This window comes from Conger conger, chromosome 2 (genome assembly GCF_963514075.1).
Source record: "Conger conger chromosome 2, fConCon1.1, whole genome shotgun sequence".
Classification (NCBI taxonomy): domain Eukaryota; kingdom Metazoa; phylum Chordata; class Actinopteri; order Anguilliformes; family Congridae; genus Conger; species Conger conger.
The window spans coordinates 43,565,018-43,578,190 of record NC_083761.1 but is presented as its reverse complement, the minus strand read 5'-3'; the positions used below and the strand labels follow the sequence as shown (position 1 = coordinate 43,578,190).

Sequence of the window (13,173 nt, the reverse complement as noted above, 5' to 3'; positions counted from 1 at the left end):
GCCCCAGTGAGGCTGATGGTTTGGGAGGCAAAGAAAATTCAAGGGCAACAGCTGTAGATATATTCAACCCAATAACTATGTTTTAAAGAAGAGATAATGATTGGCAAAAGCACCAAGAACATTATCTTAACCTACGCACTGTCAAGGCTTCCAAACCACTATTCATAAAAACCTACTATGGGTACTGTAACTATGGTGGTCCACTTCAAACAACATGTACCACTGGGCAGGCTGCTGAGGATTCAATCACATATTGTCTTTGAATCAACAATCAAATAGATTATTTTCAGAGGAACGCAGGAGTTGATACATTTCTAGAAATAATTTAGCCAAGTATTTCTTTGCTATATGTACTAAAAATGTACCAATTATGTGTCTTGTTACTTTCTAGTAATTAATGCTCTGTAAAAGAAACTAAAAGAGGTCATTCAGAATGCAATTTATCAGCTTTTGCCAAACATTATCTTTTCATTAAAACATAGTTTTTGGGGTGAATTTCCTGACTTTGTTTTACCGGAATATAATGTAATCATAAAGAGCGGCCCTGACCAATGATATCTTGTGTTTTCAGAAAGTAAACCATTTCAAAATCTGAATTTTACAATATTCCACTTGCATTCTGAATAAACTCAGCTAATTTTGCCATAACAACTTGAACTATTAGCGACTAATACTATTGCAAAACAAAATAAACCTACATATTACATTGATCATCATTAGCTCCTGTTTGATATAATTGGTTAATCACACCCCTGACTATATGCCAACAAAATCCCTGACTTTGTGCAAGTGTACCTAGAAGAATTGATGCTGGTTTGAAGGCAAAGGGTGGTCATACCAAATATTGATTTGATTTAGATTTTTCTTCTGTTCACTCACTTTGCATTTTGTTAATTGGTAAAAATAAACTATTAACTATTAATAGGGCGGCATGGATGGTGCAGTGGGTAGCACTGCCGCCTCACAGCAAGGAGGTCCTGGGTTCGAATCCCAGTCGGAGTTTGCATGTTCTCCCTGTGTTTGTGTGGGTTTCCTCCCACAGTCCAAAGACATGCAGGTTAGGCTGATTGGAAAGTCTAAATTGCCCGTGGGTATGAGTGTGTGTGTGTGTGTGTGTGTGTGTGTGTGTGTGCCCTGCGATGGACTGGCGACCTGTCCAGGGTGTATTCTGCCTTTCGCCCAATGTATGCAGGGATAGGCTCCAGCAACCCTGTACAGGATAAGCGGGTTAAGATAATGGAAGGATGGAAACTATTAACAATTCTATTTTTTGAAAGCATTATTACTTTCCGGCATTTTTTCACACCTGCCTAAAACTTCAGCACAGTACTGTATATTAATTCGAATAGCGTGTTTGCCTTGACCAATTTTTCATGTATATTGGTCCCAGAACGGCAAAAGACGAAGCTGGCGATTTTCGTGTTTTGAATGCAAGTGTGGTTCGGACATTACCTCACAACCGTGCCTCTGTTCATAAACCTTGATTGTATCTTGGAGATACAAAGTCGGCAAACTATCAGATGCCGCCTCCATGCCAAAAGGCTTTTTTGAATGGTTGCCCAAAAAATATCTGTATTGAGGGCAATAGATGAAAAACAAGTACATGGGTATAATTCAAGGGACTTGTATATTACAAAGTAATTTGCTGATTCCACTGAATAAGTAAAATATTTTAATATATGTCAGTATTTGTACTTATCTAAGTCTTTTTCTTAATTGTTATCAGGGGTGTGAATAATTTTGGAATGAACTGTATTTATTTAGATTTTTTTTTAATTCTGCCCACTTCTCATGTGTTCTGTATTCTGTAGTAATTATTATTATTATTTTTGTTCCATCCCTTGGTCAAACACTCATCACACCGTAGTACTGTGACAACTGGTGTTCAGGAAACACCACTTTACCTGCGGAAGAAGGCATGGCTGCAACCCAATATCCCAACTGTGGGGCCACAAAACTCCAGGTCAGCTGCATTCCCTCCTTTTTAATGTACCCTGTCCTGTTCCTCACCCACAGACCTGTAAAGGGAGAAGGCACAGTCAGCCAACAAACAGAGTGGAGAATCAATGTGTAGACCCCAGTCTACAAACAGCGTTAAAGCCCATGACCTAAAAGTACGTTTTTTTGTCTCCCATGTTAAGTGACAAAAAAGCAGCACTTGTTGTCAGCAGATGGCTTCACAAGCCGAGGTAATGATGGAAAAGAGAATGCAGCCTCTGGTTTAATTCAACTGGGGAGTTAAATATAAATATAACCCTTGTAACACCATATACCCATTTACCCCAAAAACTAGACACAGCCGAATTGAGTTCTTATCAAGCCATGATGCACATCCTGTTTTTGCTGAACAACACTGCTCACAGGTAACACAAGTTACTTCAAGATCTTCTGTGACTCCAACAGTTTCTTTCCTGGTGTCTATTCTTCAAATGCAGCTCATGTTTGAACTTCCAGCCAAGCCATTACCAGACATGGACCGCACCATATAATAGTAATACTAATAAAATTGACCTCACATATATAGTTATTTTCTTCTCATGTTCTTCTCACCTCAACCACAATGAGGTGATGACGCCGGGGAGCCATTTTGTAGTTGAATGCACACCACATCATAGCTGAGGTGGAGAGGGAGGGGTTATCCACAGACACGGGTGAGAAATCTACCTGCCCCCCACTTCTAGCAGTACCTTTGTTTTCCCAGTTTTATGACAATGACTTATTTTAATTACACAAAGGGTTTCCAGAAGAATTATATATGTTTGCTCCAAAAGGAATTGCCTTTAGGCAGCTGTATTATCTGGATTATACAGGACCACTGCATTTGCTACTTTCATTTTTCAAATAGCGATCCAGGATCAATGTCAATAAATGTAGACAATTTTCAGATTTTTCTTTAAAATATTTTCTTTGGGTCTAGTTTATATTATTAAATTACAGATAATTACAGAGTCACAGATTATATTTCGAACTCCATGAAATACACCTTTTCTTCTCCTCTCAGTCATTAAGTCATTGTGCTCAAATGTAAACACAATGACATCCTTCTACTCTCACTGTTAAATCTCACCCTGGGGTGAACCACCAGCTCTGCTCCAGTCCTTTTATGGGATTTCATTCACTTGTGTCACTGCAGAGTGTGAGGAGATTTATGGGGTTTATATTACTGCTTCCAGGCATCAGCACATTCAAGGCTATGCAACTACGCCCGAGAGCAGGAGGAGGAGGAGGTGACTGCGTTCATTGGCCGTTCATTTATTAATGAGCACGGCTGAGAATGCCTCTCTGGGGACCCAGTCTGGTCTCTCCCCACCCGGCAGACTGACATTTAATGTCATAACCTGCATTGCATGCTGGGAAAGTGATGCAGTCCCTACCTCCAGAAAAAAGCTCCCTTAGGCTTTAGCCACTGTTATCCACCTCCAAGGCAAAGAATGAATTCTACCCAAACAATCCCACTAGGTGAAGAAGCATCTCCCAAAGAGAATGCCCCAGTCGTCCAGTTTTCCAGACATTTTAAATCACATTTAAAATCAAATCACAACCTTTCTGTGATAGTGAGCCTTCTCTTCTGTTTGACACCAAAACATGGCACCTTCCAGTTCAAACAAAGTGCCGCCCTTCTGGCACTGGCCTTCTTACGGCTCAACATCATTGACATCATTCGGCTAGCAACCAAGAATCACGCAGGGATGTCCATCACTGTTAAAATGCGTGCAGCAGGGCCGCCACTGCTCCAGTTGTGTCCTCCCACTTACACAGAGACGCTGAACTTGTGACAAAAACCAGGACAAGAATGGATCCGGCTGCCTTGCCGAGCAGTACTTAAAATCGTTGTAATTATCCCCGAAGCTGCTGACAAGCAAATAGGTTGGGCTGTAAAAGCCCTGCCAATTATAAGCCTTTAAACTGAAGAGAGCAGGCCACAGATAACTGGTATCTGGCACACGCTATAATTTTCACTTTGGGCTTGGTGACGAGAGAAAAAGAGAGGAATTGCCTGTGTGAAATACAGTGTTTTCCTCTGGCTGTGGAGTCCACGGAGGCTACTGCTCTGCCCACAGAACGAACGACGAAACTGAATCGATGCGGTGGATACGCTAGCTGTGCGATTAAAAGCACGGGGTATGCTGCCTTTGTCACTGCAGCGGCTGCAGAACTTGAAACAACATAGTGGCAGATCCATTAGTCATGCCTGACAGGTTCACCCCCCTTTCGAACACTGCTATTTATGGCCATTCTCAGATCTGCAATTCGCCACCAGAAGCAAAGTCAGGCTTCCATTTCCAGTCCCTGCTATATTTGAAAAAGGCTTTGTAATGCTCCTTGCATTGTGGTTAAGAGGCAACTGTGGAGGGGATCAAAATAGTGCACTCCCATCCACCCTAATCCTTAACGCTACTCTAAAGCATGATGGAAAGTGTGATCATCAAGGCTAATGCCTAAAAACATGTTTGTAGAAAATACATTGTCAGCTAACACCGCAAGGGGGCGCTGTGGGCATGGCTGTACAGTGAGGAGCTATCTACAGCCAAAACAAGGGGCTTTCCCACAGTAAACCCTATCTTCCTCCACCTGGTCTTTCTGTACACACAGTCCTTCACCACAATTAAGGGGTTCAAAAGCCCTCTTGGATTTAGGAAAAACAGCAGGGTTAGCCGCAGACATCCTGGTGTTTTTGGCTCGGGGTACTTCCCTTCCTCTTAGCCTCTTAGGGTGGGTGAGATAAAGGGTCTGCAGTACAAACATATCTCCTGAGGACAGCTCAGGCCTCCTCCAGCAGAGATACTGGGAGGGACTGTTCTCTCTGTTTGTATGGGAGACTAAAATATGGAGTTTACCTTTAAATATTGTACCCCTTTTCTCTTGAACCCCATAAGTATCACCCCTTTTCTTGAAAATTACATACCCAAAGTAAAATGGTTACTACTCTTGAACCCTTTTGACTACAGGCATAATCCTGCTCTCTTTTGAAAGGTAAACCTTTGGAGGTTTTGGAGAATTACTACAAAATATTACTCCAAATATAACAAAAACAAAGTTACAGAATCTGAAACACAGTGAAAGTGGAAGCTCACTGAAAATATTTTCTGTTTTTGAGTGGATACAGATTATTGACTATGAATATTTTATCACAATATCTGCAAAAATAGCATTCTGCATTGTTTTCCAAAAAGGACATTTGGAGACTCCAAAAAGACCCATGGACATTGATATTATGGGTCTTATGACGTGTAAAATACAGTATTTTGCTTACTAAATTATACAACACTTTGTATCCTGAAAAAAGTGTTTGCACTTCCCTCTCTCAGTCTCAACCTCCCTCTCTTTGCACTCTCCTCACAACAACAGGTTGAGAAGATCATAAAACATAAGTACAATAATGACATCTTATATAATAAGATAGTCATTGAGGGCCATTGAGGGGAAGTTTTTGTCAAATACCAAACCCCCATAAACAAGTCAAATACATTCCACAATTTCACATGCTATTTATTATGCAGAAGCAGACTGGCTCCTTATTTATAAGCACACTGAATAATAATACAATATTTTGAGAATGTATTTAGATGCTCACCGACGTGATGCTCACGTCACTGAAAATTCTCTCTATTGTGGAGTCAAATGTGTTTTCAGTTTTCCTCAGAAATATTCACTCAGACAAGAGATTCCTTGGAAGTCCTCCAAAGGAATCCCTCTATTTAGATGTAGGCTCCACAGAATACATTTTTAAACCATTTCAAAATGTCAACCATTTTTGGCATAAAATCTCAAGAACTGTTTTTGTCTGTGTGCGTATTGAAAATGGTACAGTTCTGTTATGCAGGCAAAAAAAATGCAGTTTTGTTTTATTCAAGCCGAACAAACTATTTATCATTGGAAATGTAATGTCATTAACTACAATTATTTTCAGTCATCACTTCAATAATATGCACGTAGTTGGTTCTTTGCTGGATAGCATTTACACTGTACTGTAGTTGATTGCACGCAGATGGGGAGAACGCCTATACTTAACAACTGCATTATGGTTACTGGTCAGAGAAGCTCAGGGTGTTCCAGAGCACCTATACAAAACATAGATAATAACATTCCTATATACAAGTACCTTCTTACCAGTATTCTACTGTGAAATGGACAACAATAATAATTCCTCCAGAGAAAAAGTAAGCAATGGACATGCTATTGACGTTCCTGCAAGTCTTTGGAATTAGAAACTATTTGTAATGTTTCTGTACTTGTTCTGTATGTTTTCATGTTTATTCTTGTTTATGATTCATTTCCCATAGTACCTGGTTTATGTTTTCCCATTACAGTTCTCTTTTTTCCTCCCCTGTTATGTCTACGTCTGAATGTTTATCAGTCCAGTCACTCCCCTGTCTGCGTGCCCCACTATTCGGGTGGTTACGGTAGTTTTTCGGAGTTCAACATTTTTTCTAAAACTCTCGATTCTTACTTCCTGCTTTTTCTTGATAGTTAAATGTTGTAAAGCACGATTCTTACTAACTACTACTAATCTAGGTTTTGTACAGTACTAATCCGATTAATACACTTACTGTCTGTCTAACTAACTAACAATCACTTTTATTGGGTAGTTTAGAAATATTCACGAAACTAACTCACTAACGCTATCTCTTAGTATTTCTCCACTGTTCTATAACTCCGCCTCCCTATGCTATCCCTGATTACTCGTTTAGTTTCAGCGAAGTGTTCGCACCTGTCTCTAACTATCACTACGCCTTCTAACTATGCAAATGTCTACTCCCTAATCCGGAGCCGTATGTTTTACATGTTTTGTTTTGTGCATCCAGTCCGCGTTTTCGTCTCCCTCCTGTTATTATGTTATTACCCTATTGTGTTTCCCCACCTGTTGTCCATTTGTTTAGCCCACCTTTTTCTCTGCCCCGCCTAGATTGTCACCTTCCCTCTTGTATTTAATCCTCAGTCTCAGTATGCTTCGTTGTCAGAACGTTGATCTTGATAAGTGCCGATTGTTTGTAAGCCTTGTTATAGAGATTCTTGAAAGACACCCCTTTGCCTTGACTTCGACTTTGCTTTTGCCCTTCTGTACCTTCGCCCTGTGATTTTCTGGATTTGGACCTCTCGCTTGTTTTTTCGACTATTCTTTTGCTTTTCGTTTTTGGCTGTGTTTTGGATCTCTTGGCTTGTGACTTCTGGACATTAAAACTACTCTTTTGGATTATCCTGTGGTCTGCGTCTGGGTTCTCTGGACCGTACATAACACTATTATACATTTGGTTCGCTAGACCCTTGCTGTGAAAAGGACACTGACATTACCATATTTCTTGTAGTATGTGGATATGTGGAAGTACAGAGAAGGAGATCTCCCCACGCTTCTTTTGCCACCCGCATGTTAAAAAATAAGGTACTGTTGTCGCTAAAGCAATGGTATCTTAAAATAGGTTACACAGATGGAACTGTGAGTTTTAATGCTTTCAAATAGTATATCCTGTTACCATATTGATTCAAAATTGCACTGTGAAAAAAGGAATAAATGAAAAAAAGACGTAAGGGGTTAATTCTCTTTCAGCACATTTCAGTATTTTGGTATGTAGTGAAACATACATTACACCACAGAAAAAACTAAAATGTATATATATATGGATAATAAGAAGCTATTATCTGCTACCAAAGTCTATTGTACTACCTTGTTTTTAGGGATATAAATAGCAGCATATTTTACATATTCATTAATTCATTATCCTAACCCGCTTGTCCTGAACAGGGTCGCAGGGGGGCTGGAGCCTATCCCAGCATACATTGGGCGAAAGGCAGGAATACACCATGGACAGGTCGCCAGTCCATCGCAGGGCACACACACCATTCACTCACACACTCATACCTACGGGCAATTTTAGACTCTCCATTCAGCCTAACCTGCATGTCTTTGGACTGTGGGAGGAAACCGGAGGAAACCCACGCAAACATGGGGAGAACATGCAAACTCCGCACAGAGAGGCCCTAGATTTCCTAGGGATTCAAACCTAGGACCTCCTTGCTGTGAGGTGGCAGTGCTACCCACTGCACCATCCGTGCCGCCTATTTTACATATTGAAAAAACATAATTATAGGCTTTTCTAGTAGACTGGGAAAGCTCACACTGGAGGTTTACAGGGACACACATCCTAGTAACACACACACACACACACCTGGAAACCTTTCTGCTAATTAGATGCCATGTCTGTGGTTTACTCTTATCTCCAGCCAAGCCACCCACTCTGTTCAAATTGGTCACACACATAATTTTAATTTCCATTATAAAAAGTCCTTATGACAGAAGAGGTAGACATTTGATGTAGACACAATCCTGATTGGCAGAGGGTTGCCTGGCAATTAGCGCACAGAAATGTTCTGCTTTGACAAAGGAGCCAAAGTGTGACAAACTGCACCAAAACCAATAGGTCTGAGACATGATGGAATTAATGCATAACCTATGCATTTTAGGGTATTGATGCTCTTCCCAACCCTCGTGTTATAGGTGAGGGCTTGTACTGTGTCCTTCGTCCAAAGATGTCGAAGTTAATTACAGTCAGGGATCAGTATCTGGCCCCTACGAATGTGCAGCACCAACCGGAGGAGTGCAGTTGGACAATCTGCACAAGATAAATAGACATAATGTCAGGTGGAAAGCCAAGAGGCGCACGGCCAGTTATACTGAGGAGGTGATTACGTGTCAAGACTGAAAGATGCAGACAAGCGGGAGTCGGAACAGTTTATTTTCTCAAAGAGAAGAATGGGATTTTTAATGGCTGTAGGGACTTATTACCTTGAGTAAGGATCTTATTAGAAAGGTTTCACTGCCTCCACCGATTTCCCTGTCACTATAAAAATAGGTCCACGGGGGCAGAAGAAAACGGACTCCTACAGTGCGGCCATGTAGTATAATGGGTATGGAACTGGTCTTGTAACCCCCTGGTCGCAAACCCCCTTTGATTCCCAAGATGTCCAGCTGTATAAATAGACTCAATAAATAAAAAGGTTACTCCAATCTAGGTGGTGACCAGCTCATTCCTGGGATTTGGTAGTCTTTGTTTCAGTATGTGGTAGTAGCCATTGTGTGTGTGCTGAGCACAGGGTGTTGTGATGCGTCTAGTGCAGCAGTGCAGTAGTTAGAGGGAAAGGTGCATGTCTACTTCCCACCTGCTTGCAACCTTCTTGCCCCTGTGTTGAACTGGGAAGCAGCCTTGTGCGTAAGTCTTCCCCTGCCAGTACACGGCCTCTACTTCACCAAGACTCCTGCCAGTCGTCCTCGTGGTCACACATGGTAACTGGGTGACTTGCAGCCCTAGGCAAACTTGGCAAGGGATCTCAGAGCTGCGGTGGTCCCCAGAGCTGTGGACACACCCTGGCATCCACCAACCACAGCCCCGCTGCCTTGTGGGTAAGTCTGGGAAGACAAAGGCTAGGGGAGCATCCCAAAAGAAAAGCAATGTGATGGGGGGCGCATGTAAGTGGACCATGACAGAGTGGGGCTTCAGCTGCCTCCTGCAGCTGTGAAGAGGCGTCGGTTGTCCTGGGTGTCTCCTGTCCCACTGGATTACATCTCATCGTGGCGAAGACGCTGGGACCTACCTACCCACCCGCTTTGTCATTTGCAGTGAAAAACAATATGCACAAGTTATATAACGCTGTGAATACCATCCATGGCCACACAAACTACTCTCTCTAACCTGTGAAGTCAGTTGAAGGGACCAAAAGCAAGTTGTGGATAGATGGGCTGAACACTTCCAGACCCTCTTGGACCAACCTGCCACTCCTGATCTGGCAGTCCTGGGGGAGCTGCCCAGCTATTCAACCATAGAAGAGCTATCTCCCACCAATCTTCTCTGAAGTCCTGGCTTCTCTGAAGATGGCATCCCTGCAGAGATCCTAAAACAGGGAAAATATCTGTGCACCAGAGCAATCTTTTACTGCATCGCTGTTGTATGGAAGCATGAAGCAGTCCCCCAACAATGGCAGGACACAAATATCGTTACTATCTACACAAGCAAGGGTGAGAAGTCTGCCTGTGGCGACACCAGCGGAATATCCCTTCTGTCCGTTGCTGGCAAAGTCCTCGCCAAAGTGATGCTAAGCAGACAGCAAATCAGGAAACCTACTGCCCGAGTCTCAATGTGGCTTCAGAAAAAAATGCAGCACTGCCGACATGATCTTCACAACTCGCCAACTACAAGAGAAGTGTGGGGAGCAACATCAAGGCCTATTCATGGCCTTCGAGGACCTGTCAAAAGCCTTTGATACAGTCAATAGCTCTAGGCTGTCCTTCTCTTAGTCCGGGCTGTCCTTCTCTTCTCTTAGAAGTCTGTCAATAAATTTCCGATGAGGGGATTATAGCGCGGGTGACCGCAGGAGGACAGGAGTCAAGGCCTTTCAGAGTATGCACAGGTGTCAGGCAGGGTTGTGGACTACAGGCTGGATGGAAACCTGTTTAATATCAGGAGGATCCAGGGTGCCACTAAGGTCAAATCTGTAAACGTCGTAGAGCTATAGTATGCAGATGACTGTGCCTTTGTGGCACATACACCAGAGGCTCTGCAAGCAACCTTAACAGCTGCTGTGAAGGCCTACAGCAAGCTGGCTTCAGCATTGGCAGAAAGCCTTTAGCAGTAGTGCCAGATTTCAAATTTCTTGGATGCATCCTGTCTGAAGACAACGACATTCAAAACCGGATAAAGTATACCTCAGTCTAGGCTGCTTAAGAGAGTGTTCCTGAACAAAAATCTGAATATCCACACTAAGACAGCAGTCTCTCAGGCCATTTGTGTCTCCACACTACTCAATGGCTGTGAAGCCTGGACCCGGTATCGTCACTACATCTGACAGCTGGAGTCAAAACTCACCAAATGAAATGCAAGTAGAAGTCATCCTCAGACACACTGGGCTACCATAACTTAATGTAACGGTAGCAGCCATTATGTTCCCTGCTGAAAAAAAAGGTTTTGAAACAGCTGGTAGCTGGTCATTTCAAGCTGGTCATAGCTGGATTTTACAGCAAGGTTCATTTCTGTAGGGATACCCCTTCAGAGAAAAGTGATGGTGAGTTGGGTCCATAGCCCCTACAGGCCAGCTCTCTCATCCACAGGCTATATTTTTATATAGGTATATTTGAAGAAAATAATACTGATACAACATTGACACTTCCCTTGGGATTCAATCCAAGAACTCACACGTAAGCAGGTATGTAAGGGAGGTAAACAACCAAGATTCCTTCCTGAAAAATTAACAGATTTCCACTGAAGATAAAAAAAAACCCTCAAGAGAATGTCCTGCCTCAGAGTCTGAATTTAGGAGCACATCTGCGTTGGCAATGTTGTTCAATTTCTGTTTGTGTTTCCATGGCATTCTCTAACCCCCCCCTTCCCTTTGTGTTAATGTATACCCTCACTTCCCCTTCCATCTCCACCTCATATTCCTGTTGGCTGGCATGTCCAGAGGCCACATCCGCTTTCCTCTATTAAATTCCATGGTCGGTGGAATTCACACTCCAAACTGTCGAGACTAACACCAAACAAGGGTTAAGATAAAGGCTGTGTGCAAACCAGGCAGGGAGAACCCACAGCATGCTGTGGGGGCAATAGTGGACATGCCTGAACCAGACCGCTTTATGTGGTTCTACTTGAAGCCTGAAGCCAACAAGATGAATGCAGATCATTGTGGTACAGGTAGAGAGCAAAGATTCATGGGTAATATGGTAAATGGACTGCATTTATTTAGCTCTTTTATCCAAAGTACTTTACAATTAATGCCTCTCATTCACCCATTTACACACACACCAATTAATACAGGCTGCTATGCAAGGTACCAACCAGCAATTGGGGGTAAGATGCCTTGCTCAGGGACACTTCCATGGCAACCTTCCGACTGCAAGAAGACCGCATTTACCTCCGGAGCTAATGTTGCCGATGAATGCCATGGATAATAAGGAAAGAGTTGATGGAGCACAGAGACTTAGAAAGTGGAGACCTGAAGGCGGGTGAAGCAGTGGAAGGGGCCGCCCACCGGGCCCAAATGTATGGGAGTGAACGTCAGGGCCTGGTGCTCTAATGAGAAACCTGGGTACAGTCCCTGTGAGTTTGCCCTATATTAGCACCACTGCTAATTAATGCTTGTGAAATGTGGGTTAGCAGTGGAGGAGCAGACCAGAGGGGAGAGCATATCACACTGCCTCTTCATCTCCCTCAATCCATCTCAGCTCGCCCCTCTCTTTCTCTCTCTCTCTCTCTCTCGCTTTCTCTCTATCGCGGTCTCCCTGCATGTTACCGTGGCAACACAGGCCCGGCTAAAGGAGCCTGGGAGGGAGGAATCACTCCCGTCTGTATTCTGACACCTTTCCTTAACCATGTCACGAGGCAGTCAGATCGAAGAAGCTGGCACCAGCGTGCCGTTTCATGGACGGCTTTGGGTGCCACGTCAACAGAGCTCTCATGTGCTGCCCATATGGAGTGTTACACATTGCAGGTGTGGCCAAATCTACTGCCAGGCACCTGGAAACAACATAAAAGAAGAGATTTTAAAGGTGCTTTCCACATTATTAATGATATCATCTGGCCTTGACGTCTGCCTGTCTCTTTCCATCCATGCCATCTTGTTAAACAGCGGTCACAGGCCTAATTACCAGTGCCTAAAATGTTCAGGGTTTTGCTAATAAAATATGGACCTTCTTCAAAACCTAATGCAGACACAGCCTTTATTTTAATGAGATACACCCCCCCTCCACACCCTGCAGAACATGAAGCTTGAGCTTCTCCATAAAAGATACAATGAGTCAAGTACAGCTACTCCTGTGCAGATGAAATGAAAGACTCAAAGCTTCTTCTCTGCAGATAAAATGAATGAGACTAGGTTCTGCCTCTAAAACCTTATTTCTATGAGAAGATGAAGGAGAGGAGAGCCACAACAATCCGCAGGGAAAACTGTGACCAGGCACTTTGAAAGCCTGCTTGCTGTTGCATAACTGTGCTCAGACATGCAAATGCTATAGGCTCCTGAAGATTAACCATTCACCACCAAATAGGGAAAGAGATGGGGAAACATCCCAAATTCTCACCACAGAGTTTAACGAAGATTACTTCAATTGGTGACTATAATTTCCCTTCGAATCATAGGCCCAGTTGTATCTCAGGTTCTTTAGGAGTGCCTTAAACGCTCAAAATGGTT

General features: G+C 43.0%; 1 protein-coding gene across 1 annotated transcript in view; it reads right to left on the bottom strand.

The window, feature by feature from the left end:
- LOC133121230 (protein FAM171A2-like) overlaps nucleotides 1-13,173 on the bottom strand; it is a 67,719-nt gene that overhangs the window by 11,233 nt on the left and 43,313 nt on the right. Inside the window, exon 8 of the mRNA XM_061230432.1 lies at nucleotides 1,905-2,018. Within this exon, the coding sequence (XP_061086416.1) occupies nucleotides 1,905-2,018 (114 nt within the window). The remainder of the gene's footprint in view (nucleotides 1-1,904; nucleotides 2,019-13,173) is intronic.